Source organism: Cyrtonyx montezumae, unplaced genomic scaffold (genome assembly GCF_038088225.1).
Source record: "Cyrtonyx montezumae isolate F1298 unplaced genomic scaffold, pur_monq_1.0 scaffold_10, whole genome shotgun sequence".
Lineage (NCBI taxonomy): Eukaryota > Metazoa > Chordata > Aves > Galliformes > Odontophoridae > Cyrtonyx > Cyrtonyx montezumae.
This window is the reverse complement of record NW_027071826.1, coordinates 4,116,353-4,142,710: the sequence shown is the minus strand read 5'-3', so window position 1 is coordinate 4,142,710 and position 26,358 is coordinate 4,116,353. Positions and strand designations below refer to the sequence as shown.

Below are 26,358 nucleotides of genomic sequence, written 5' to 3'. Positions count from 1 at the left end.
TTTAAAGACAACACACATCAGGTAATCCACTAGTTAAGACGGGAGGGACTGGTCCTTCAAGAGTGCCTGTGATGTTTCTTGAGTGCTCTAGTACCTATTCAGCTTAATTCAGGGTTTGAGTCCTATCCTTCCTCTATAATCAGTGAAAAGAGGTGTGTTCTGAGCTGCTATCAGCCTTACATGGGCTCAGTCTCTTCTAGAGATGCCTGTTCCTCCCTCTACAGGGGGTAAGCAGGTGGCTTCATCCCAGTCATTTCAGCACAGTGAGGAAGTTGAGCAGATCTAAGTCTGAGCTGTTCTTGCACCCCTGGAGGCAGCTGGTGTGTTCTTTGTTGTTTTCTTCTTCAAGGCTGATTTCTCCTAGTTGCTGATTTCTCCTAGCTGAGTTCTCCTTGTAGCTCCTTGCTCCTAGAGGCACTCCCTTGGAACTGAATGCCTCTTCCTGCATACTTCAGACAGGATTCAGACTGAGCGCTCAGCAGAGGGAATATGTATAGAGTGGGAAGAGGACCCAGACAGTTTTCTGAGAAGTGGCTGTCTGCAAGAAAACCTCCTGGGAACACTGAGGACAGTGCCGTCATCTGGAGGAAAGAGGTTCTACTTTACTAATTTTCATAAGAAGAATGTCGTCATCAGCTTTGATCTGAACTGACATCCCAGAAATAAACCAGAAAACTCAGAGAGGGTTATCGTTGTTAAAGGGGTTATAGTTATTGATGATTTGGGGTTTCTTTAGACTTTCCAGCTGTCAAACCAGCTAGAGTAGCAAACTGGGAGAGGCGGTGGATGAAACCCTGCCCCTTCCTGAGTCAGTGGCCAAATTGTGGCTGACTGTGAAGCTGAGCTCTCACCATCTGTTTCTTTAATCATTTGATAACAATCTCAGTATGGGGATGCAGCCATAGGCAGATTCTCAACAAAGATTATGAACTGATTGAGGTCAAGGCCTTTCCCCTGTGATCAGTGAGGTCCAACTGAAGACTCCCAGGCCAGATGTGACCTATGGAATGACTCCAGTTTGTTCTCCCTGTTGTGACCTTGATGAGGATGGAAAATGGTTGCTTCTGTTGAACTGGAGTGAGTTTCCTGCAAGATACATCTTTATCTCTGCTGCTGAGAGAGACTTAGTTACAAAGATATCTGTTGGGGACCTGGAAGTCCTAAAAAGATGACAATTCTCTTTTATGGCAGGACGAGGGTGTCTGAGGCTGGGTAATTAGGGTGGGCTGTAGTCAAGAGGTTAAAGAAGCAAAAGGTTACAGCAGATCATTCTGAGTGCAGAAGCCATAACAATTGTGAATGTTCCAGTGCAGGGGGCATAGCCTGGTGGAAGTCTGCATCTGTGAACTCCCAAACAGGAGTCAGTGTCAGGAGATCCAGAGCTGGATTTGGGGTTAGGAGGGGAGTGATGCAGGGTTGGGCAAGGTAATCAGGAAGATACACCAGTGCAAGAGGCAGAAGACTGGATAAGAAAGAAGAGTTTGATCTATTCAGAGCAGAAAGATTTAAACATGGATTATGTCTTTGGGGCAATTTCTCGGCTCCCCCAAAAGTGCAGGTATCTGCTGTTCAGGGTGGAACCCTTCCCAAGGGCTCAGAAGCCAAGATCAGCTGTTTGAGGCATGAGTCACCTGCACTAGAAGCACGTTTTGAGATGCAGGGTGAGGTCCCACTTTTGATGCCAATTTTCCATGGAAAATGACACTGAGAATAAGCCATCTGAAACAAAGCGTGAGGGTGCAGAGGAGGCTGGAGACTGAATCATGAATCATCCAGTAACAAATGGTCAGCAGATCATCACCAAATGAAGTTTACAGCCCACCGGGTGTTTTCTCTTTGTTAAGAGATCCAATCTAACAAGAGATCAAGAGAAACATCTTTGTCTTGCTGAAAGGAGCACATTTTCTGCTCTTGCAGCAAGAACGTGCCATTCTCTCTGCCATTGAGGCTAACTAGCACAGCTCTTGTTTTCATATGTAAAACATACATTTATGAATGCAGCACCCCTGCAACAGAAGATGTGAAGATGTGACAGGGTCATTGTATTTCTCAGATGTCTTTGGCCTTTTTTTGCAAAGGTGGTAGGAAGCCAATACAAAAGAGCAATATGCTGAAAAACTGAGCTGAAAAACAGTTTTACTTCCCTTTCTAATGCTTGTGGGGCCTCCCTAACCAACAGCTTTCAAAGACAGGGCTCTGAAGTTGTAGTTCTAACTTACGAAAATCACCTGTGTGATTTAGCACACAGAATCTGGTCATAGAATATCTTGAGTTGGAAGGGACCCACAAAAATCATCAAGTCCAACTTCCAGCTCCACACAGCCACCCAAGACCCAACCTTCTATTCCAGAGTGCTGTCTAAATGTTCCTTCAGCTTGGGCCGTGACCACTGCACTGGGAAGGCTGTTCCAGTCTTTACCACCTTCTGGTGAAGGACCTTTTTGTAACCCCCAGCCTGCCCCTCCCCAGTGCAGCTCCATGCCGTTCCCTTGGATCCTCTTGCTGTCACCAGAGAGAAGAGAACAGATTGTGAAATCCCTTTTGAACTCTGCTTTCATGCCCAAAGCTGTGGTGTAGCCTGAGAGGGACTCTCTGACCCAGAATCTGCCAGAACACCAAATACCATTCATTTTCTCTTATCACATACATTACACGAGTTAAGATGTCAACAGCTGATGGGCTGTGTGATTCCCTCATATGCTTTCCTGGAGTGATGCTGTCCAGGCAGTCATTTCCCTTTCTGTACTGGATTCCTCCCCTTGAAGTGCAACACTTTAGATATAACTTAATTCTCTTTCATCTCGTAGGCTTCGGACCAGCTCTCGAAAATGTCAGTCTGCTTAAGGGAGTCTTGATATTTTTTTTGCACATCCTGCACTACTCCTTGTAGCCTTCCATGCTTGTCTTGTCCTGCTTTTAGAAGACCCTTAAAGACAGAAGTTCTCTCCGTTGCCAGTTTGAATTGCACCTAAAATCACAGGATGGAAGTGTCCCGCGTTTGTCTTTCGACTTGCATCCCTTGCAGCAGCTCAGCAATGACTACAGGGCTCTGCTGTCTTTTGCTGAATTACTCAACTCCTGAAACTGCAGTGTGTTTGGTAATTAATAACATGGTGCAGCTTGGCATGGTGGCATGATCATCCCATACCAAGCATTCCTCGGGCCGGCTGGGGCTTCTTTGGTCACTTTTGGTACATAGTCCCCCAGGGTGGTATCCAAATACTTCAAATCCCATTTGTGGGACCTTAGAGGAGCCTTGCAGTTTTAACAAGACATCAAAGCTCTGTTTGCATGCCATTTTTTATTCTGAATTGAGCAAGACACAAAATGATGTGGTAACAGTTGATGAGAACCAGCCATACCGGATCAGAGGTGTGAAATAAATCCCGGGGCAGGCTTTTAAATTGAGATGTTATTTCAAAGCCTGGAGAATGACACAAACCATTTCTGTTCTCTTGGAGTGTTTTGACAACTCTGGACTGCCTGAGTGGAATTGCAGACCGGTAGCTCTGCACTGCTACTTGCTTCTTCTGTCCATACATTTGATGCAAGGCAGAACGGTGGTGAACTCCTCCTGTGAAAGAGCTGCAAAGCAGAAGCTAACAGGAGAGCTGTATAAAATGGTCTGGTGAGATGTCAAGGACACAGAGCTTTGGAATGGGAAATCACATAGGGGTCACTTGTTTCTTCACTTTTGTCTTTGGGGTGCCTTGCCAATCCCTGGCAGAAATTTCTAACCTGTGATTCAAACCCTTCAGTAGCTGTTCTGCCTAAGACTTGCCTACATTTGGCCCTCCAGAGCTGATTTTAATACTTGGTCAAGCCTCTCTGCCTGGGGATAAATTGTTGCTTGTCCTTTCCCAGCTGGCAACAGAAAGAGATTTCACTATCATCTCTGGAGCAGACTTTGCATATTCTTAGATTCTGTTGTTTCCCTTTCCTGGACAATTTCTGTTTGAAAGAAGCACCACTTTTCCTCAGGAGATGTGCTGTCTAACCTCCTCTCTTGCTCAGATTTTCTCTCATCTGCTTACACCTTTCAAAAATGTGTTTTCCAGCTTGCATGAAGGCTTGATGGGTTCTGCAAAAGCCTCATCAGAAAAAAATACAAGAGCATCCTTTTCCTTCTGTATTTTGCAGATGCTGTAGGGGGTTCATCCAAGGGTGAGCTTTGCCCTTATCTGCAGCTTTAATGATGTATGTGCATCCTGTTCTTCATTACAGAATGTTGCTTTTGTTTACACTTTGCCCTTTGATCTTTCTGCCCCTCTGAGTCTAGGATCATCTGCAGATTGGACATGTGTGATTTTTTCTATCATCCAGGCCTCTGGTGAAGGTAATGATCAGAGTCAAACCTAGGGCAGACAGAGAAGAAAGCTTGTTTGCTTTGATCTGCCGTGCTCTTCTTGAGAAATCATCATCATCTGCCCTTGCCCTGGTTTTGGAAGGACAGAACACCTTGCACTGATCTGTCTCCATGTGTGCCCTTGTCTCAGCGTTTCATCCCATCTTTCCCATGTAACTGTTGAATTTTGTTCAAACCAATTTAGCAAAGGTATAAAGATCTCTGAGATACTGAATTCTTGCAGTGGGCATGAATGATGAATGGCCTGAGGACTGTGCACAGCCCTGCTGTCATTGGTCAAGCCTGTAAGTAGCTAAGAGGCAGGTCAGGCAGAAGGATGTAGCTAGTGAAGCCAGTGACCAGTTAGCACATGCTTAGCAGTGGACTAGCAGCAGCATGTGCTGGCTTTCTCCCAGCCTGCAGGTGAAAGGGCAGCTGATAGGGACATGCTGAAGTCACAGACACTCTGTCCTGGGCTCGTGGAAAGTATGCAGGAGAACATTTATCCGTTTCATTGCTCACAGATCCCTTTTTATCACGTTGATGAGTCCCTTAAAAATCTTCTGTAGTACTTGTCTGAGAAATCTGTGTCGGACTGACTGCTCTGTAGCACTCTTCCTTTCTCAGTTCACTACTTGTGAGACCCCAGCTTCTTACTAAGGGACATATAAGTACCTCCAAGTGGCTTGGAGATGAGCAACTTGCATAGGTACAATGGAGTGAAAGCCATCAGATTGACAGATTGAATTGCAGTTTGTTTATGTGACCTTTAACTGTGTACTTCACTCCTTGTTTTAGGTAAAATAGGTATTTTTCAATACTGGACACCTTATTAAATGAAAAAGCCTTGAATGATAGAATCGCTAGGGTTAGGGTTGTGTATTTAGCTTTTGTTTTAGGTAAAATAGATACTTTTTAATACTAAACACCTTATTAAATGAAAAAGCCTCAAATGATAGAATGGTTTAGGTTGGAAAGGATCTCTGGAGGTCATCAGGATCCTTCTGTGTTCCAGTTTTTGCCTATTGCCTCTTTTGTTGGCAGTGAGCACCACTGAGCAGAGCCTGGCTCTGTCCTCTGCACCCTTCCTTTAGGTGTTCATGGGCATGAATGGGACTTCCTTGAGCCTCCTCTTCTCCAGGCTGAGCAGGAGGAGGAGAGGGGAGAGGTGCTCCAGCCCCTTAACCATTTTTGTGTCCTGTTGGTGGATTCTCTTGGGTATGTCCAGGTTTTTCTTGCACTGAGAAGCCCAAAACTCAGACTCAGAACTCCAGGTGCAGCCTCACCAGTGCTGAGCAGAGGGAAGTATGACCTCCTTTGGCCTGCTTTGCATAATACAGCCCAGGATGCCACTGGCCTTAGCATAAGCAGCATAGGACCGGTCATGTTTGACTCGTCCACCAGCACCCCCAGGTCCTGTTCTGCAGAGCTGCTTTTGAGCTGGGAGGCTCCCAACATGTGGTGGTGTCTGAGGTTGTTCCTCCCCAGGTGCATCAGCCTCTTTCATGCCTAGCTTTTTTTTCCCCTCTTTTCCTCCTGGTTTCTTTGTCTTAGCCTTATTCATGAAGTATTTCCAGCCCCTGTTCTTACTGCCATATATACTCCTGGATGTTTGCCTCAGGGTTTCATTGCAGCCAGATGTGAATGTCTCTGGGTATTTCTGAGAAATTAAAGCCACCACTTCCCTGAGTTTGGTCTCTCTATGGTCTGTTGTTTTAATCCATTCACACCTGTTGGAATATTTAATGCATTAGTAGGCTGGAAATAGTTGCTATTATATTCACAGCTGTAAGGCATGCCCATGAATAATTTCAAGACAGTGTGGACTCAAAGGGATTGCTTATGTTTGGACTGGAGTTTGACATCCTGCCTACACAGAGCAGCATTTCACTCCAGGAATGATCGAGTAACTTTTCAGTGGTAGTACACCTGGACTTGCTCCACATATGTGCAGTGTGTTAGGATCCAGCTCAGTAGGATGAACACCAAAGCAAATAGGAGTTCTAGTGGTGTTAATACATATATATGCAATAACATCCAAAAAAGCTCACATAGCTCCCTTTTCAAACATTCCACTCTCTCTTTTTTTACTTTTCCTTACTATGTATGTGCATGTTTTCCATTCTAGGAACTCAGAGGATTTTGCTCTCTCGAGTGAACTGCTGGGACTGGCCTGGTGTTTGCACAATGGAGAATGTCACTCAGTTTCCTACCATAAAGATTTACAAGAAGGGAGAGCAACCAATAACATACAATGGCATGCTGGGAACTGAAGAACTGACCAGCTTCATCATGTTGTAAGTGTCTTTTAATGAGTCCCCACACAGTAAGATTGGCACATCTACCAGGAGATGTTCAGGATGGCCTGTGTAATGGAATTCCTTTTTGGAAAAATGTCAGATCTGGTTGTAGAACTGATTTGGAAATTATTTTAATAAGTTTCTGTGCTTTTCTTTGTAAAAGAAAAATCTACTCCTGGACAGCCCATCCGTTGTCACTTTCCCTCTCTCTCTACAGAATTCCCTCTCAGTTATTTGTAATGTGGATCCCGGTGCAGGAATGGAGTATGGCCCTAAGGTCATGATATGAATGACAGAACCCTCTTTGGTTTTACTGGAAGCGCAGCCCCTTACTCTAAACCAAGTGATCTCTGTAGTTTTGCTATGGGGTGCCAGACTGTCCTGTGTGTGGAAAGGATCTCAGAGCAGCCATGGCTTAGGTCTATTCCCTTCACCATAACCAGTCCTTGTCCCTTTTGGTGGCTAGATGTTACCCTTCCTTCCCAGAGGCAGCTGATTTTTTTTTCTCTATTGGGATAAAACGACTGTCACATTGGGTTAGGGCAGAATTCTTAGGAGAATATTGTCTCTTCATCCCAAAAGTGAAGAAGGCCGCCCATGCTGTTTTGCTGCCTTTCTATAGGAGCCAAGTTTCCTGCCCTCTGAAGCTGGCAACAATTGATGAAGCAGAACGGTATTTAAGAGGAGAGCTTCCATCTGAGCTGTCATCCTATCACCACTCTTTGGTTCTAGGAGTATTCAGCACAGCCATGAGTAAAGGTGAGTGTGATACTTATGGCTTAAGCATTTTACTTTAATTCCTGACCAGAGATGGATGATTCCAGATACTTTCTCTAAAGAACCAATCGTGCTTGCTCACATCAAAGCCTTCCTGGCACCACCTTTCTTGTTTTTTATAAGTAGAAGATTAAGGTAATCCTATATGTGGGACCTGAGGTCCCTATTCTGACTCAGGGGACGTTCAGCTGTCACCCAGCAACTGTGGACATGTTTACTATATCCACTGTGGTAGCACATGACAGCCCTGGCAGGTCTTGGAGATGTTGTGCTTGGACCAGTACGAAACAACTATTCCATGGATGGCCTGTCCCAGGGCTGCACAACTGTCTGTGCAAAAAAGTGTTTTCACAAATGTACAATCTGAATTTACTTGGCCACAATTTGTGTCTGTTGTCCCTGTTGTATTTCCTGCCCCTTACCATGAAGAGTTTGTCTCTATCCTCATCAAGAGTTCCCTTTAGAGTAGTCATAGTCTGCTCTCAGATCTCTTCTCAACCTCTGACTGAACAAACCCAGACTCATCAGTCTTTTCTTGTATTCCACGTGCCATATGTCACAGCATGCTTTCTTAAAGAAAGCCCTTTCCACCACTGCATTGGTAGTTATCTTGCTGACTCCTCCTCTTGCAGATGTGGGAGTCTCAATCCTTGCAACCAACACAAGATCTGAAATTAAAAAAAAAGAAGAAGAAAAGAAAAGAAAAAAGCAAAGTGAAATAGCAGTATGGTAAAATGCAAAGTTCTTGCATCAGACAGCAAAGACATGCTAACAAGTCTTTGAAATCCTTCTTTGGACTTTGAAATAGGTGGGCACAGCTTCTGCAGTGGGCACCTCAGCTATAAATGCTAGGCAGAGTTGCTGGAAGGACTATTCTGAACTTAATTGAATTTATCTCACATTATACTCTTGGTCAGTGCAGTCCTGGTCAGTGCTAGGAATGCAGAGTGGCTGAAACTTGGAGGAGTCATGCCTCTCCTGTCTGTTACATGGAGTGCTGCACCAGAATGGCAGTCAATCGTGTCTACAAGGACAAAGGAATAAAGTCAGTCTGGACAGGGGACATCATGCGATGCTTCAGTCAGATCCACAGTGGACAGCTAGGATCTTCCAACCCCACAGCCTCGTATTTACCACCTAGCTCTAGGAATTGCTGCATGAAAAGGGATCATGTTTTAATAATCTTTGTCAAGTTTCTCATTTTGAAACCCCAGTGTGCCTGTAAACTTTGGTTAAATGCAATAAAGCTATTTAGATGGATGAGGAGGTTCAGAGGAAATCCAGTATGTTCAGAGATAAGGACCAATAAAATGTCAGGAACCAACCCATAAACATTTCAGCTTTGTTCACCATCCTGGGTAACATCTAGCATGTCTTCCTTCTTCTGGAGGGCCTGTATCTAAGTGTTAAGTTTAGCAGAAAATCTTACTGGTGTCAGAAGAACTTTAAATTAAATCATTTTTCCCTAGTTTTCATCAGCTGAGCTCCAGAACCTTCCTTTCACTCCATGTGTCCCATCCTGTGTAGCAGTGGTGCTGCATTAGCCCAGCTGACAGGACTGCATGTGGACTGTGAGACGAGCTCTCCGCAGGGATCCTGCCTGGATCCAAATGTCCTTGTCAGCTCAGGCTGTTTCCTGTACAGAAGATGTTGCTTTCCTTCTAGACTTGCACTGTCTTCGGAAACAAGAGTCTTAGAGGTTTCCAAAAAGCTCTGTGTGAAGCCCACAAGATTTCCTCTTCCCTTGGGGCACGCTCAGTCTGCTGTTTGGAATGGCATCTGTAATCTGGGTAACTCAGCCACAGATGCCAGGGGAGATGAAATACAGGATGCTTTCTCAGTATGTAACCTGAGGGACAGTTGAGTGTCATGCAGGATAATCTGAGGGAGCAGAAATTTGGAGCCAGCTGTTCTGGCACCAAATGCAGACCAGGGGTCAGGGAAGCCACGCTGCTGTCCTTAACAGCCTGCAGACTTCTCTGGAAGTTTTTGTAATCATTTTCTCATGGCAAAAATTCCTGCTCTTACCTGAACCAGCAATGTGTCACGTCATTGTTGTTTCCAGTTAACTGAAGTAGAGCAACGAAATGTCCAATTAAATGAAGCTTTGGATTTTTTCCAGCACTTAATGTGAGAACTATATTAAGAAACTCTTCAGTGGGTCTGAGCTAGAAGAGTCTTGTCAGAAAAATTGTAGTTAAAATGGATTGCAAAGAGGTACACAGCATTGTTAGGGCAATGAATGAGCATTTTCCTGGAAACTGGAGAACTTACAGGGGTTCATTTGCTACTCAGAAGCATATTTGGATTTAAAGCTGCGTCCTAAGATGTTCAGCAGTTGTTTAAGAATACACCTCTGCTCTTCAGGTTTCTGGTAGTGTTGTAGGGTTTGCCAAGCATTGGCGTAAACCAAGCACTAAACATTAGCTGGTTGTCCTCTGTGTGCCCTGCAGCACTTGGAGTGGGGTGGGGGCTGCTTCTGATTTCTGCTGCCCGTTTTAGTTGTGTGTGGGGCTCCATCTGTGTACAGACTGCTCCTTAAACACAAACTCATATTATATTGGGGCAGAATAATGGAAGTGCCAGCGTGACCCATATCTTCTCTCCAGCATGGCAAAAGCAGACGTTTAAGAAAAGAATTACATGTTCAGAGGGATTTCTTTCTCTGGCAACACGGAATTAGATGCCAGAAATTGTCAGTTCAGGGTCTTAGTCTAGAAATCTCACTCCTGCTTTGTATCTAATATCTTCTGTTGGCATAATTAGAGTCTCTGCCTGGTATCCACAGCATGCCTTGGCAGTGACTTTAGTCCGTGGAGGATTTCATGCATGGCTGTGAATTTCCTGTTTTCCAGTAACTGATGCCCAAGCATTCTGTTGGCTGCTAGATGTTGTGTTAGAAGAAATGGTGAATAACTGATCCCCATTCACTTTATTTGAGATCTTGTGTTGTCTGCCCATTGTCGCTCAGCAGAATCAGCCAGACACAGTTAACGCCAGCAAAAGGGAGACAGCACCTTAGCTTCACATTTTCACTCAGTAAAAAAAACCACCCAGAATTCATACAGTGTAATCTCCAATCTTGTATATGTTTTTAGAAGAAATATTGTTTTTGGAAGTGCTTTGTGTCTGTTGTGGAACTGTGTGCTTTTAGGATTTCTTGCTCTGGACGATGGGGGTGCTGTGTGGGACAGACAGCCCCCAAAACACTGACAGTTTTGGAATTGCAATAGGAAGGACGTGCAGAGGGGAGTGTGATGGGGAGGGAAGATCTCAGCAGGAATGAGCCTGGTGAAATGAGGGAGCCTGGATTGTGCTGAATGTTCTGATTTAGGAGAGGAATCCTGCAGCCAAGGCCTCTCCAGGGCAGCACTTGAGTACATGCTTACTTAACGTCTCAAGTGAGTGTTTCAAGTTAAATGCCAGTGGAAGTGCTCTCCTGAGGATGTTTGGATTTAGGCCTGCTGTTTGTGTATCACCCGGGGTCCTTTCGTGCCTCACAGAGCTCACAGTCTTCCTCATGGTCTTTTCTCCTGTAGCTGTGCCTCCAAGTTTGCAGAGGGTTTGCTGGTGAAGCTCTCAGTATTCCTCTTCTGATGGTCGTTTGGGTTGTTGTGTCAGCACTGACAAAATCAAGTGACCGAGGTGAATCTGAAAACCAATCTCAGTCCCTGTTTTTCTTGACATCGCAAGCCAAAAACTGGCCAACCTGTGTCACAAGCAGTGTGGCATGTGTTGTTTTCTGCAATGTCTAAATTCTCAATGAGCCATTCCTTTAAGGATCCAAACTTCCTTTTGGAGGAGAAATCACTATAATGAAAAGCTTGTAGTCCTTGTGTTTCCAGGGATTCACAATGAAAAATGTATCCTTGAGTTTTGCTGGAAAGGTGGAGGCAAAGAGCAAAAAAGTGAAGGGTTTTGAGCCAGCTTCACTTCATTGAGGTCTGAGTCACCAGTCCCAAGTGTCTGGGTTGGCCAATTTTGATATGATGTATCACATTACAAGGAACAATAAATAACCTCTGAATGAGAATTTTATGAATTTTATGTAAATTATGTAGCAACGTATATCAAAGCTGCATCTGAATTGTAACTTGAACTCTTGGGAAAACCTAACTTCTCTAACATGAGCTTTCTCTTCCTGTAAACGAAAGGAGCCTTTTTTATTGTCTTTGACTGCTTGATATAAAAAGACTGGGAGAGCTGAAATGTGCCCCATGTTCAGCCTAGTTAGGCAGTTTTTTCTTTGTTTGTTTTTCTCTCTGTTTTTTATCTAGTGTATTTTATGAGCTCACACACTATGGCTTGCACATCCTCACAAAGTTTGTCTCTTCCACCAATTTAGTTGCCTAAAACTGAGGATGTTTTATAAGGGAGGGCATAAACCAGGAGCTGGCTTCCTTCTGGGGCTCTGCTCTCAATCTCTCTGCACAGATAGATTCAGATGTTATGGATTAGAGGGAGTCCCACCCCCTACGCTTTATCCCCATCCTCTGGGTTCACTGTTTTTGTAAGGTGGGAGGTGGACCTTAGCAGCTGCTAAGGGCTGGTGGTATGACACTGCTCTCTGAACTGTGACAACAGAGGTAAAGCCCTCTCCTTACAGCTTCAAGAAGCAGTAGCATACAATGTGCCTTCAAGGTAGGTAGCCTTTGGACCCTTGGTGATTGTAATAGATCCTCCTGTTTGGAGGAGCTGGATAAGACACTTACTTGATGGAGAGATTGGTTTATCTGCTGGCCACTTAACACTGCTGTAGTAGTCTTTTCCAAAAGGTCACTGTGATTTATAAGATTTCTATTTAGCCTCTTAATTGGTCTCCTGTTTCTAAGAACACTTATGGTGTTTAAGTTCTTAAGGGCATTTCGCTTTCTGCCAGTATTTCTGTCATGGAGATCCTGGAAACTCAGTTCTGGTGGCTAAAGAGCAAACACTGCTCTCATAATAAGAACTCTTTCCTTCTCATCCTTTCAGTTGCTGCCAGCTCCTCTCCTGTGTAGCCTGTGGCCATGAGATGCAACCATTTCTCATCAGCCACTGATCATATTTTTGTTCACAACTGAGAATTTGCCGTGGGAGGATGTTACATATGCAGATGTGGTGATTTGATTTCTAGAAGGAAGCTGACACTTCTCTTTCTATTGTTTATCTATGATTCTTTGTCTTTTTTACAGTCAGGGAAGCCTTCACAGAGGCAGGAAGCATCCTAAGTGGGCACGTAACAACAGGGATGTATTTCGAAGACGATGCCTTTGCTTTGTAAGTTGTTTTTTACTTTGGTGACAATTCAAAGTGACCTGCATTTAATGAAAGCTACTGCCTAAAGCAAGCGTCTCTGCCCATGCTGAGTGTTTATCAGCAGCCCAAACATCTACAAGTGACTCAGTCCAGTGGCAGGATTGTTCAAGACTCTGACAAAGAGAAATGGAGCTGTTACTGGGCTGCTGTTTTACCCTGTTGTTATGAACTGTCAGCTCCATTCCTGTTGTTCAGGTTTACTCTGGGTATTTCTCTAGCCCTGTCAGTCACTCATGCATCTGTTGCATTCCCTGTAAAAATGGGACCAAACTTATATGGGGAAAAAACAGGCTGGGAAAATGTTATCTTCTAGCTAGGATCAGAGTGAGAAAAAGAAAAAAGAGTTCTGCCCCTCCCTTGCCTTTGAGAAGAAATGCAGACTTGCTCTTTTTCTGCCTACTTCTGCCTTCTCTGCATCTTCCTTTTCTGTCTTCCCTGCTCTGATGCTGCAAAAGTGCATTCTGAGGTGAAGGGTGAGGAAGGGAAACGTAGGAGGGCTGCTGCAAAGCCAGGGGTGTAAGTGAGAATCTTGCTCTGGTGGTTGACCCCATATGCAAATAGAAACCAGAGGAGTCTGAGTGCTGCTTGTGCCTGCTGACAGGCTTTCAACCAAGGAAAGGTTGGCTACCAGTGGAGTAGGAATTGTGTGTAGGTGCTGGAAAATGCAGCCCTGAGTTTAAGTCAAATTGGAGCTAATGGGATTTGAGTATCTATCAATCTGAACATTTAACTTTACGTTAACACTCACTCCACCAATAGTAAAAGTGCTTTGAATTAGACCATGAGAGATGTTTCAGTGCTTATAAATGCATGTAGATCCAAAAGGGATCTTCACCTTCTCCCGGCGTCTCATTTCTGTCAGGAATTAGCCATCAGTGCAGCATTACAAATCCCCAAGTAGCCTTTTTTTGCAGGTGTGGGTTTGAACAGCAGTTAATGTAGCAGTGAATTATTTTTGCTAGTTTCTTAGGGGTGTGCCGCATCCCTAGTGTGTTTGATGCCACCAAGTCTGTGTCCTGTCAGTGGGGACGTGTTCAGGAGTACACCTCCATCCTCCTGCTCCAGCCATAGTCTGAAGAATGCTCCTATTTGGTTGGAATAGTTAATGCAGCTTGTATTGATACTCCTTCTGCCAAGTTTGGATTTTGGCTGTGGAAGGTGTTTTTAGCTGTGATTTGTGGGTGAAGCTACTGTAGATGGTCATCTTCTCAAGTGTAAGTGGAAAGTAAACACTTACAGGAATTCCTTATGCAAGAGCTGGGCTCACTTCCCTTCTCGAGAGAAGAAAAGCTATTTTTCTGCTAAGCTCTCACTAAGGAAATGTTTGTGGCTCCCAAGTCACAGAAGACTTGAGTCCTGCTCACATCTCCCCAGAAGAAAAGGTATACAAAATGCACCAAAGGACGTTCTTAGCAAAACTGTTTGCTCAGCAAACACCTGGTCCGTTGGAAACAAAGGGAAAAAAGCACCCATGAAGAAATACTGTGAATGAAGTCATTTATTTCTCACATATTTAGATGTCGTAGATTCCTGCCAAGCATTTGTTTGCAGATGTTTCTGATTTAAATGCAAGTCTCGTGTTACCCATCTCATGCCAGCTATATAAATAGGAAGCTGTCACAAGCAACAGTGCAGCTACTTGATCTGTGTTGTCCATGTCACTGGTAACATCAGAGGTGACTTCAGGGTAGACCTCAGCTATTAGGTGGGGAATTTGTTGGTTTTCTGGCAGTACTGGAGAGCTTCCTCATCAAAGGCTGCTGAATGAGTTCATCTGTTTAGACACTGGGAGCAAGAGTCCTTACCTCCTCTGAGATGTGACTCAGCCAGAGTGTGACTTTAAGACTTTGGGAGTTGGAGGAGTTCAGAATGAGCAGAATTTAAAAGATTTGTAGGGTTTTGCTGTTCTCAATCCAAGGCAGATACAAGTTTACTTCAAAAACAACCAATAGGAAAGTTGTGGACCTTCTTAGCAGCTCAGAGGGTTCCCAGCCATGGCCAGAGGTGTGAAATAGCGTGCTTGACTCGAGGAGCTCTTGAGCCCAGGCAGGAAGGGTACAGCATAGCTCAGGGGTGGATTTACAGGTATTTCTAGGAGAAATAAATACGTGTGAGGTACAGCCCTGGCCATGGGGTGTGAGCTGCAGGAGTTCCTGAGGTGTCTGGCTTTCTGCTGGTGTCACAGTGTGACAGGAATTAAGAAATTGCAGTGCTTATGTGGTCTGTAGAAAGCTGGGATGTTTCTGGTGGGGGAAAAAAAGCAGCACCCGATTGTGTGGAGATGAGTGTAAAACCAAAACAGAATGGACTAAAAAAGCAGAAAAATGAAACTGAAAAAGCTCTGATAACCACAGGAGCAGGCTAGCAAAGGATTCATAAGGATTGAAAGCCTTGGGAAAGTCATTACTGCCACTGTTTGTCAACCAGGGAAGATCTTGGGCTCCCCTGAGAAGATGTGCAGTGGGTGTGTTTTTTCCCAGCAGATCAGTACGGTGAGGGGCAAAGTGAAAGGTCTGCATTTGAACATCTGAGCATCACGGAAATGTGTTATCTGCTGTCATCTTCACCTGGTTTGTCTCTGTGGCCTGGAACACGAAACACCAAGATCTGTAAAGCAAATATGAACACATCTCCTTATGCCTTGCGTCTTCTTCATATAGAAAAAAAAAAAGAGATTAGGCAGACCAGATTACCCTTGACAAGGAAATCCAAGGCGTTCTGCCTCCCAGCCTCCTCAGCTCACAATGCCCTCACGTCTCTCTCACTCAGGCTGACTTCCCCAGCAATACCAGTGTCACAGCCTTTGAACATTACCAGCAGCCTTTGAAAAATAAGCTACAGACACCCCCAAGAAGCAGCTGAGACTGTTCACTTCCTCTGCTTCACCCTTCCTCTGGGCGGTGACATCTGGAGTCTTCAGGGTGAAGTTCCTCAAACTTCCAGAACATTGCTCACCCATCTTGGTGTGGTGCCCTTTCATTGCTCAGACTTCTCCTATCTGTGCTATTTCCACCTGCTCAGCGTTTCTTTAAGTGCCCTTGAACTCTTTTAACCAAAGAATACTGGGGAACAATGAAGGGGCTGGCTTCTCTGCTGCGTGTAAGTCACAGGTTATGTTTGTTGCTGTGACATTTGCTGAACTTCAGCAGAACTGCATGCACATGTTGGGCAAGCCAAAAAGCAAAGCCCACAGAGCTCAGCTGGGGTGGGTTGGAGTCCCTCAGGCAGAATTTGCTGGGGCTTGGGAGGCAGAGTCAAGTGCTGAGTGGGTATTTGCCTCGCCTAACCCTAGGTGTGAAAATGAAAGAGAAGTGGATGTCAGCAAGTAGTTGAGTCTGGGTTGTTTTCTGTCATTTGGTTACTGATGTCTTTTTTTCGGTAGAAAGTGCTGTTTGTGTATGTTTGGTACCTGGTGAGAGTTGGCTCAATTGTTTTCAGGTCCCATAAATATGCAGTGTCTCCCCCTGCCCTCCTCCTCGCCAGGAGCAGCGGTCGGAGCGTGGAGGGCATCGCTTTGTCCGAGCAGAGTGCGCAGGACATCGTGCAGATGATCAGATACAAATTGCTGGAAGTTTTTGTAAGTAAAGCAAACGTGTCCTTTTTGCACTGCAGTCATTTTCAGAAATGCTGATTACAGAATCACAGAATTGTAGGGGTTGGAAAGGACCTCCAGAGATCATGGAGTCCAACCCCCTGCCAAAGCAGCTCCCAGCCCAGGTTGCACAGCTCGCCATCCAGGTGGGTCCTGAACGTCTCCAGAGAAGGAGACTCCACCACTTCTGTGTGCAGCTGCAGTGCTCCATCACTGCACTGTGAAGAAGTTCCCACACACATTGGTGCAGAACTTCCTATGCTTCAGTTTGTGGCCATTTCCCCTCATCCTATCACCACACACTGCTGAGAAGAGTCCGGCCTCGTCCCTTTGCCTCCCGCTCCTCAGATATTTACAGATGTGGATCAGATCCCCTCTGAGTCTTCTTTCCTCAAGGCTGAACAGCCCCAGATCTCTCAGCCTCTCCTCATAAGGGAGCTGTTCCACGCCCTTTATCATCTTTGTATCCCTCCGCTGGACTCTTTCCAGCAGATCCCTGTCTGTTTTGTACCGGGGAGCCCAGAACTGGACACAGTGCTCCAGGTGAGGCCTCACCAGGGCAGAGCAGAGCAGAGGGGGAAAATCCCCTCCCTCGACCTGCTGGCCAGGCTCTCCTTAATGCACCCCAGGATCCCATTGTCCTTCTTGGCCACCAGGGCACACTGCTCATGGCCAACCTGTCACCCACCAGGACACCCAGGTCCCTCTCCTCAGAGCTCCTGTCCAGCAGCTCATCCCCAGCCTGTACTGGTGCATGCAGTTACTCCTCTCTAGGAGCAGGACTTGCACTCGTTAAACCTCATCTGGTCCCTGTGCAAAATAAATACGTTTGCTCATTATTTCTCACGTTGTTTTTATCCTTTATGTCTTGGAACCAACTGTCTGGCCAGAAATCTGTTTTTTGTAGTGTTGTCCTTGGCAGGAGGCCCTGGGAGTTAGCTGGATGGCTTATGCTTTTAGTCCAGACCTGCTGTTGTAGGCATCTCACAGGGCCTGTTCCCTGCCTCTTGCACGTGAGATTTGGAAGCTGGATGAAGCCTGCCTTGCTTTTCTGCTCGCACCCATTCATCTCAAAGAACACAGCTTCTCATTCAGACGTGCCTTGTGGTAGGCATGGATAGGTGTAAGCATTTCCAAAGTGCACCAAAGTCCCAAATCCACATTTGATTTTGAAATTCTTGCATTCAACACAAGCACCACAGCTTTGCTCAGCCCCTGACCTGCCCGTGTAGGAACAGAAGGTCTTAACTTTGTCGTGCTCCCTCCTCCCCTTAAATCCCAACTTCTTGTTTTGATGTCTTGCAGCCAGAAATCACCGTGCAAAATCTGCCCCACTACTTGCAACTCAGAAAGCCTTTCCTCATCATGTTTAGCGACGGTGACATTGGTCAAATAGAAAGCAAGGAAATGCTGAAACTGGCAAAAGGGAGATCTCAGCAAGCATTTGTGTCTTGCTGGTTAAACTTGTGAGTATGCTAAAACCAATTTGTTTCTTTCTGTTACCTTGCACTTAGCATTTCAGGGCAGGGAAAAAACAGAATCTGCAATTACTCAGAACACTATCTATGTGGTAATGTGATCATTTGGTCTGAAATCATCGTGGGCTGGGAGGCCAAATCATTTAGCAGTGATTCAGTAAGTATTCTGGCAGCTGTAAAATTGCACAAAAAAAGTAAAATTAGTAAAACCTTAATTGATTGCAGAAGTAATTGCAGTAGGGTAAAATTTCTCAAGGATACTACATGGTAACTTCACTCTGCCCCTGAAACTATTATATATATTTTTTTTACATGTGAAAGAAAAAACGTGCATTTGCCCTCCTAGAACATCTTAAGGTAATTATTCCATCAGCAATTAGTGTGAAACACAATGGGCCAATTAGTGATTGCTGACTGTGGGGAAAAGTAAAAGTTTCTGGAAGAAGATCTATAGGACAAACATGAAAAATAATTGAGAAACAAAATGAATCCAGGAACTAAGAAAGAAAAAATGATAGGAAGGAGGGTTTTATTAAAATCCTCCCCTCCTGTGTACAGTTTCAGTTTTTAACCTCTGATTGTTTTGCTCAAGCCCAGAGACACCTCACTGTCTTAATCATAGCGTGCTTTGAAGTCTGGGAAGTGCCTAGCAGCGTGGGCTGAAGTTTAGCTAACTTTGTTTGCCAGTAATGTGCAAGAAATGAGAGTCCCTGGAACTTCCCCACCTACACATCTGCCTCTGTTCTCTTTTACTGTGAAAGAATAAGCTGTCCTTTGCCAGGGCGGAAAATGGTCACTGGCTTTAAAAGAGTAACACAGTCCTAGAAAGAGGACCTCATTCCCATGGTGAGAGCCAGCTCAGACCCTGTGCTTCACTGAGCCTGAAAATAGTGCCTGAAGGACTCATCATTTCTGTGTCCTTGCTGACCCATCTTAGTTGGATGTCCTCTTTGGCTCTCTCTGCATCACCTGGAGGAGTTGCCATTCCAGCTCCTTGCCTCTACCCACTGACTGCAGGAAACCACTCCATAGATCCCAAGGGACCGGATCATGTGAGAGCAGCCCTCTGCATCAGCTCGTGCCCTTTCTACCTGCTGGTGGCTGCTGCAGCTGCAGGGTGGTGGCAGGAGCTGGTAGTTCCCATGGCAAATGACCAGCACTGCAAGAGTTAATTCCCATCTGACCTGCTCTTAAAATCTTGTGGTGGAGAGGATTTCACACCTTCCTGCAGAATTTATCCCAGCTGTTACCTGCTCCTCCTGCTAGAGGATTTCTTAATGCATCTCTTCTGCTGTCCACTCCATATCCACTAGACACTGTGGGCTTAAGTCCTTGAGCTATGAACTTCTACAGCTGTCTCATAGGTAAAACCGTGTGCATGTGTTTTGCTGAACATAGCCTGAGAGCTTTAGTGCTTCCTTGACTCTGGGGTCGTGTTCTGCTGCCAAACTACTGTTGAGCATGTTGCTGGATCTCCTCAACAGGAAGAACACTCCAGTGGGCCGTGGGGTCCTGAAGGCATACTTTGCCACCATACCTTCATTGCCTGCTCTTGTCTGGGTGAACCTTCATGCTGGAGGTCAAGTATTTAAGTTCCCATCAGAGCAATCTATCACTGAAATGAACATCTTGTCTTGGCTGGAGAGGCTGAAGGCAGGACTGGAGATTCCCAGCAGTAAGTGGACAAGCGTTTGAAATGTTCCTAAGCATGCACTGTTAGCTTTGGTCTGTTTATGAGAAGATGCTACGTGCAATAAATTGTCTGTCCTGGAATTTAATTATGGAAAAACTAGCTATTCTAGTTTGAGTTGGAGCAGTACAAATCGTCCGGCCAGAACAGAATACCCATACTCACGAGTTTGCTGCAGGACTGTTTAATGTTCAGAGCCAAGTGTGAATAGTTCTGAATTGACATCTCTTCCCCTAATAATCCCCAAACCTGGCTGTGCTCTGCTGAGAACAGACCTGCTGCAACACTGCTTACTAATAAAAATATCTCCAGAGTCCTAGTGTGAGAAATAGCTGCTCTTTAGTCACCTTCCAGCATTTTTGTGGACAGGAAAGTGTGAGGAAGCTGATGCCTTGCTGTGGTCTTTGGAACATCAAGGGTTGGCACTTACTGTGATGCCTTTCACCAAGTCCCTTCCTTCCTTCTTTAATCAGCTGCTGAAGCTTTGGAGGAAGGCAGTGCAAATGTGCTTTCCTCGTATGTTAGGTGTAGCCATAGGGTGCCACAAAGCTTGGGAACAGCTGGCTGACAGCCTGCTTCAGGCTCCTGAAAGGTGGTGGGGATTTGATCTTGTTGAATTTTAAAATAAGCCTTTCACAACAATTGTTTTCAAACACCACCAACAACCTGGCCAGGTAGGATATGTAGGTGCTCTCAGTAATCAAAGATATCGTTTCTGACCTGGCTGCTACAGCTCTGTGACCCAGCCCTTCTCCCACAGCTCATCCCATCTCCTCTGCCAAACCCTGTGTGTCATTTAGGTCTCCAGTTAGAGACCCTCCTTTAGCTTTCCAGGGTGCCAGAGGGATGCTCTGAGTTGAGAGGTTGAGCACCATGACCAAGGGCTCTGCCAGCCATCACAACCTCCTTGCTCAGGCTTTTAGATCTGAGTGATCAGCCTTAAAAGCACAAATTAAAGAGCATCCTCGCTTAATGGTACTGCTTCCTCTCTGTAGAGACAGCAGTCTCCCCTCATTCCTAATGACATTTCAGTAATGCTAAGTCATTAGCACAGTTATTTGAGATCTGAGTGAAACATCCATTCACTGGTAGAGAGAGAGAGTGCTGCTGCTTGTAAAATTCACAGCTTGATGTCTGAAGACACAGGAACAGGCCTTTGAGGAGCTGAGCCCTCAGCCAGCTCCTCTAAATGTTAATGCATCCGTGGCTGGTTTGGTTTGGGTGGCATTATCAGTTGTGGAGAAGAAAGATTGAACTTTAAAAAAAAGGCCTTTAATTTTGCATTCACTGGAAGGGCAGAAGAGCTGTATTCGCTTTGAAATGGAAATGACTGTAAAGTGGGTTACATCACTGCCACTTAACTTATTAACAAGAGACTGTGTTCACTTTGCAGGTACCCTGTCTGAGGAAGACTGGAAACCACCTCTTCCTGCTTACAATTTCCTCCAGATGATGGAGGCCGCAGGGCCCGAATTCACCCTCCGCACCTCCTCTCACCAAGGGGACAGAGAGGAGCAGCAGCAGCTGGATGGCTCCGAAGAAAAAGCCACAGTCAGAGAGGAACCGATTGAGGAAGTCAGGGTGAAAGCAGAGAAAGCCCAGGCCCCTGGGAGGGACCTGCGGGGGACAGCCCCGAGGCTGGCAGGGAGGGAAAAGCAGGTCAAGAGGCACAGTGAGCTGTGAGAGTGGGAGGCTGTGGGGCAGTGCTTTCTCAGCCCTCGCTGAGCCTTTGCAGCAGAGAGAGACGTGGCTTCAGCTGTAGATCAACAGCGAGGGGATAGAACAGCCCCCAGGTTTCAGTCTGAATCCTGTGTTGCGGTGTTGGTAGTTCTGCGGTACGTGTGATTTCTGATAGCAGAAACATGTCTGTATGGCACGTAGCGTGGCCCTCCTGGCTGCAGCACATGCTGCATTTCACTTTGTGAGATTGTGAGAGCAGGTCTGCACGAAGGTTGCTGAGGAGTTCTGCCTGCCTGATCCTTAATGGACAGGCAGAGGGAGCTCGCTCAGGGCTTGCCCACACAGCAAATTATGCCAGTAAAGTTAAAACACTGCATCTTTTCTTCACAGTTTCTGTGTATCTGAGCAGGCAGAGAGTGAGTGATTCCAGGACAAAGAGCATTTCTCTCCCCTCTGTTTCAGTAGAGGCTCTATACGCCTGTGATGGCAAGCCGTGCTCTCCATAAACAGTTAAATGTGCACTGTAACTATGCAGAGCTGGAAGGGCAAACATACCTCTGTCTCGAAGGCTGAAGTGTTTAAACTGACACGCGATTGTTTACACCTGAGTGGTGAACTGAATCCATGAACGTACTCATTCCCAGGGGTAACAGTGGTACGTGGCTAAAGTGGCTTTGTTATGAAGAGCTCGGGTCATCACAGCAGCTGTGAGTACCCAAAATAAAAATTTGCCAGCAAAGCCCCATGGGCGGGCAGGTTGGAAGATGGCTTTGCTCAAGGCTGGCATTTTCTTGGTCGTGAGCCCAGGGGGTTATTTACAGCCTCTGCTATTTTTCTTTGGTCTCGGTAACAGCAGTGAGGATGGTGCCTTCTGAGCCAAGGATGGCTCAGGAAATGTGATCTGCAGAAAGACCAGTGCAGAGATAAGGGAGAGAAGTGAGAGGCAAGGCTGGCAGGGCTGGGGACAGGTGTGGGACAGAGCTGTTTCACATCCTTCTGGGGATGAGTGGGAGATTTGGGGCGTGAGGAAGTGGCATTTCAGCCTTTGCTCGTTTCCTTGGGGCAGTCTGATTCCATGCTGCAAGACAGCATGAGATGTGATCTGGGGACAGCAGTGTTTTAGGAAGAAGGCTTTGTCTAATTCCACTGATGGCCACAACAGCCTTCCCACTGCCCTTAGTAAACATCTGCTCTGCTCCACAGCCCTGCTGAGATGTGCGGGGAGGGTCAGGTCCTCCCCCTCCTTATGGCTCTGAAGCTACTGGTGTGGGGAAAAGATGATGGTAAGGAACTGCTGAGGGCATCGTGGAGTCTCTCTCGCCCTGCAAACAGCCCGCATGGATGGGGATATTCTGAAATGCCAAGGAATAGACTGTTAGTCCTGTGCTCTCCACGAAGCCCATAATTGAAACAGGCCATTTTTGGCCTCTGACAGGCTCAGAGCCAGAATGTATGTATTTAAAGTAATAAACTGCAGAACGCAGTACAAAGTCTTCCATGTAACTGCGTTTTCCCAAGGAAAGGAGTAGGTCAGTGTGCAAGCAGAGCCTCTGTGAGTTCCCACCATTCCTCTGCAATACAGAGTTGTAACTCTGTGCTCCACGACTTGGAGCACGGGTCATTTCCAGCACTGTCCCTGCACTGGAGGCTGCTTTCCCTCTTACTGCATCGCTGTCCCTCTTCAGGCAGACGAAGTGCTGTGTTTGGGCTTTTCACTCGTTTCTTAAATAAACTCCATCTCAAGTTCAGCTGATTTGTGTCCTGGAGCAGTGCATCTGGGATGGAAGCATGCTTCCAGGAAGGCTCCTCGGCTGCTGGGTGCAGCCACAGGAGGATCACTGGCTTGGCAGATCTGGTGCAATACCAGGAGCCTTCCCGGATCCCCGCTGCTTTTGGCTGCGTGTCATGTTTTATCACGCAGCATCCAAGTAGGAGCCTGTCACTAGGGGTCAGTGGCACATCTCAGTTCTGGCTGGAAGGATTGCTGCCTGTCCGGTGTGCAGCTTAATTGATCCTGGAGGACTGCCATCAAAGCAGGGGGGAGGGGGTCAGGAAATAAATGCCCTGCGGGGATGCTGTTTGCTGCTGGGGCAGTGGCCGCACCACGGCTGGGGGGCTCACAGCTCGAGGGGCTTCAGCACCCACATTACCAGTGGATCCCCCAACCCTGAGCATCCCAGCAGGGAGGTGCCAGTGCCAGGAGCCCTGAGCCCAGCCAGCAGCTCCCTGCAGCCACGGCTGTAGGCACCTGGGATGAGGCAGGGAAGAGAAGTGCTTGCCCAAATCTCGTGGCCAGCAGCTGTGCTAGGTGGGGCTGCTGACCCTGAGCATGGGTGTGGGTGAGGTAGTGTGAGTTTGGCTCTGAGTTTGGTTGTTTCTTTAAACATAAAATGTATTTTTCATTGTGTAGCACCAGTGGGCACTGAGGGCATGGAGGAAACCTTTGCAGGCGAACGTGTGCTGGGGTCTGTGCATATTGAGAGCAGTTTGGTTGTTGTCTGCATCTTACAGCACTCTCACTCGCAGCACTCCTGTGTTGTGTTTGTTTTAGTAGCCGTGGCTCCGGGGAAGACCAACATGGAAAGAAACACTCAACAAATGCTTGTGGCCTTGAGTGAAAAGAGAGCTGAGGAGGAAGAGCTCTGCATCCCAGGGCAGTGCGAGGTGTGGGGTGAGTCCACCCTGCTGGAAAGGAGCAATTCCTTCTGGCACCAGAGTGGAAGGAAACCAGCGACTGCAGCAGGGCTGCGTGCCTACCTGCAGCTTCTTGGTGTCTCAGCACGTACTGATGGCAGCAAACACAGATGCTTTCAGCTCCTTTTTCAACCATTTGACGTTCCAATGGATGTGTGTTTGGGTAAACCACAGATCTCTGTCTCACGAGAGGTGTGCACTGAGCTGATGACTTCCTGGTGGCACGGTATGACTCTGGATCCATTCTGCACCTTTGTTTTGGCTGTGTTTTGTTTCAGTGCTGTGACAAAGGTGGACATGTGCATATGCTTCAGCCCTTTTGTTGTGTGCTTAAACGTCTCCAATTGAACAGAAGACAAAATAATGATCCAAAGCGAGGGTTACATGGTTGTGTTGGAGAGCAAAGCAGTTCCACTCAGTGCTCAGCACAATACAGAGTGCTCCAGGTGCTGTGGTCTGGGTGGGCAGCCATCCCCCTCAGCTGGGAAGGAGAAGGATGCTCACTGCAGGGACTGAGGGAGCGTTTCAGGATGAGCGTTGTGTTTTCATGTTTAAAGAGCTTTTAGAGGAACCATTACGGAGCGTGCCTGGTGTGTGGCTTGGCCGGTGGGCAGCAGGCTGATCCCCTTGGAAGCCAGCCCTGGGGACTTGGCTGTGGGACTGTGATCCCCATAGGATGTCAGGAAGCAGTCGTGTGTCTTCTTGCAGCTTTGTGACCCTCTGGGTGACCCACAGCTTCTCTCAGCTGGGATCGAAGGTGAACTTTCCAAATCAGCTGTTCTCAACCCATCCCTGCCTCGGTGCCCCGGACCATCAATGGCCACATACCCTATGGTGGCTGTGCAGTGGGGATACAGCTGTAGGATGGCTGAAGATGTGGCTGCAGCAGGAGGAAGCATGCAGGAGTGGATGGTGCCTGTGTGCGGCCGGCTGCCAGCGCTGCCAGGATGTGAACCAAGACGAGAGCTGGTGGCCTGGCTTGTGTCACTTGTGCTCATCAGTCCCTGGTGCCACAGGGTCTGGTGGAGCTGGAGGAAGGAGGAGAAGGAAGGCAGCCTTCCTGGCACCCAGGAGCCGTGGCTGGAGAGCAGCTACCAGCTGAGGCTCTCTCAAACCACCCTGGTGCTGAGGGGCACAAGGCAGGTGGGCCTCAGCCCCCATTCAGGGACGTCCAGATTTAAAAGGGTGACACAAAGCAGCGGGCTGCAATCCCAGGGCCCTGAGGCTTGCTTCTTGCTCTGTTTTCCCTTCCCAACAGTGACGTACCGCTTCCCAGCATCTCCTCCTGGGGTTAAATCCATAGCTCTAACGTGTCCCCCTCCGTCCCCAGGCTGGGTGATGCGTGTATCCCTGCAGGAGCCTTGCCCAGCCAGAACAAGGGGAGCTCCCACTGGAAAAGAACAACCAGAATGGGCCAACCAAGGCACAAGTGGGGACGGAGCAGAGGTGGCGAGTGCGGCGGTGCCACGTCACTGCTCATTGTTCATTGTTCCCTCCTGGCCAAGTGGAGCCAGCATGGGGACAGGAGATGATAAGGAGAGGGCACCGCTCTGCTTCCTGCTCCCCAGCAGGTTGTTTCCCCGCTCGCCCAGCCTCTCCTTAGGTAAACTCGGAGCTTTGCCTCCCGTGCAGTTTGCTTTGCTCTCAACACAACACAACTTGGGGCCCTCAGAAAACAGCCCTGCTCTATTAATAGCCCACGGGGTTGCCAAATCCCTTCTGTGTGTTGAAAGAGCGGCTGCAACACCACGATTCAGCCCTCGGTGGTAAGAGAGGAGCTGTGCTGGTAGGGTGCTGGCCTGGAGGGCCATGTCCAACGTGGAGCAGAGGTGGGGACGGCCCTTCGCTCTGTCGGCTGTGGATTTCTTGGCTTGCTTGCAACACAAATAATTGTATCACCAAACTTGGTCTCGTTCCTTGCTGCTGGCAGATGCCCAAACTACCGAGCTGGACTTGATGGATTTATGTTGCATGTGCACCTGGAATGGATGAAATACAGGACCCTGTAAGTGGGGGCAAAGCCATGGATGGGTCGCTGCAGTTTCTTGCACTCAGATGGGGATGAAACCCACCACGGCCCTGTCCCAGCCTTCCTCCGTGACCTGTCCTGCCACCATGAGGAGAGAGATGGCATCTCCTTGGGGCCCTGCTGAGTTTCCTGTCTTGGAGTCCTGTTTCCAGCAGCTGGGTTCACAGGGAGCCGCCTCTGCAGGCAAGTGTGAGCTTCAGAAAGGCTCTGGGTAACCTTGTGTGCATCCTGGGGGATGTGGGGCCCGTGGGGAGAGATGGGGTCCTGGGCACAGGGTACCCCTGGAGTGCAGCTGGAGGATGCTCATCCCAGAGCAGAGGTGAGCAGAGGAGGGAGCCCCAGCTGCGAGCAGGCCAGGCTCTAACACCAAGGCAAATATTTAGAAGGGCAGATATTGCCCCAAAACAACTGCAAATGTGCCCAGGGGACAATGCCAGGCAGGGCCAGGGCCAGCACCTGCCCATTTCTTGCCCTG

At 47.2% G+C, this 26,358-nt stretch overlaps 1 protein-coding gene across 1 annotated transcript in view; it reads left to right on the top strand.

The window, feature by feature from the left end:
- TXNDC16 (thioredoxin domain containing 16) overlaps positions 1 to 21,238 on the top strand; it is a 41,730-nt gene extending 20,492 nt beyond the window's left edge. The window contains exons 14-20 of the mRNA XM_065748612.1: positions 6,474 to 6,642; positions 7,268 to 7,404; positions 12,597 to 12,681; positions 16,159 to 16,297; positions 17,618 to 17,778; positions 19,275 to 19,465; positions 20,874 to 21,238. Coding sequence (XP_065604684.1) covers positions 6,474 to 6,642; positions 7,268 to 7,404; positions 12,597 to 12,681; positions 16,159 to 16,297; positions 17,618 to 17,778; positions 19,275 to 19,465; positions 20,874 to 21,163 — 1,172 coding nt within the window. The 3' untranslated portion in view covers positions 21,164 to 21,238. The remainder of the gene's footprint in view (positions 1 to 6,473; positions 6,643 to 7,267; positions 7,405 to 12,596; positions 12,682 to 16,158; positions 16,298 to 17,617; positions 17,779 to 19,274; positions 19,466 to 20,873) is intronic.
- The last annotated feature ends 5,120 nt before the right edge of the window (positions 21,239 to 26,358 follow it).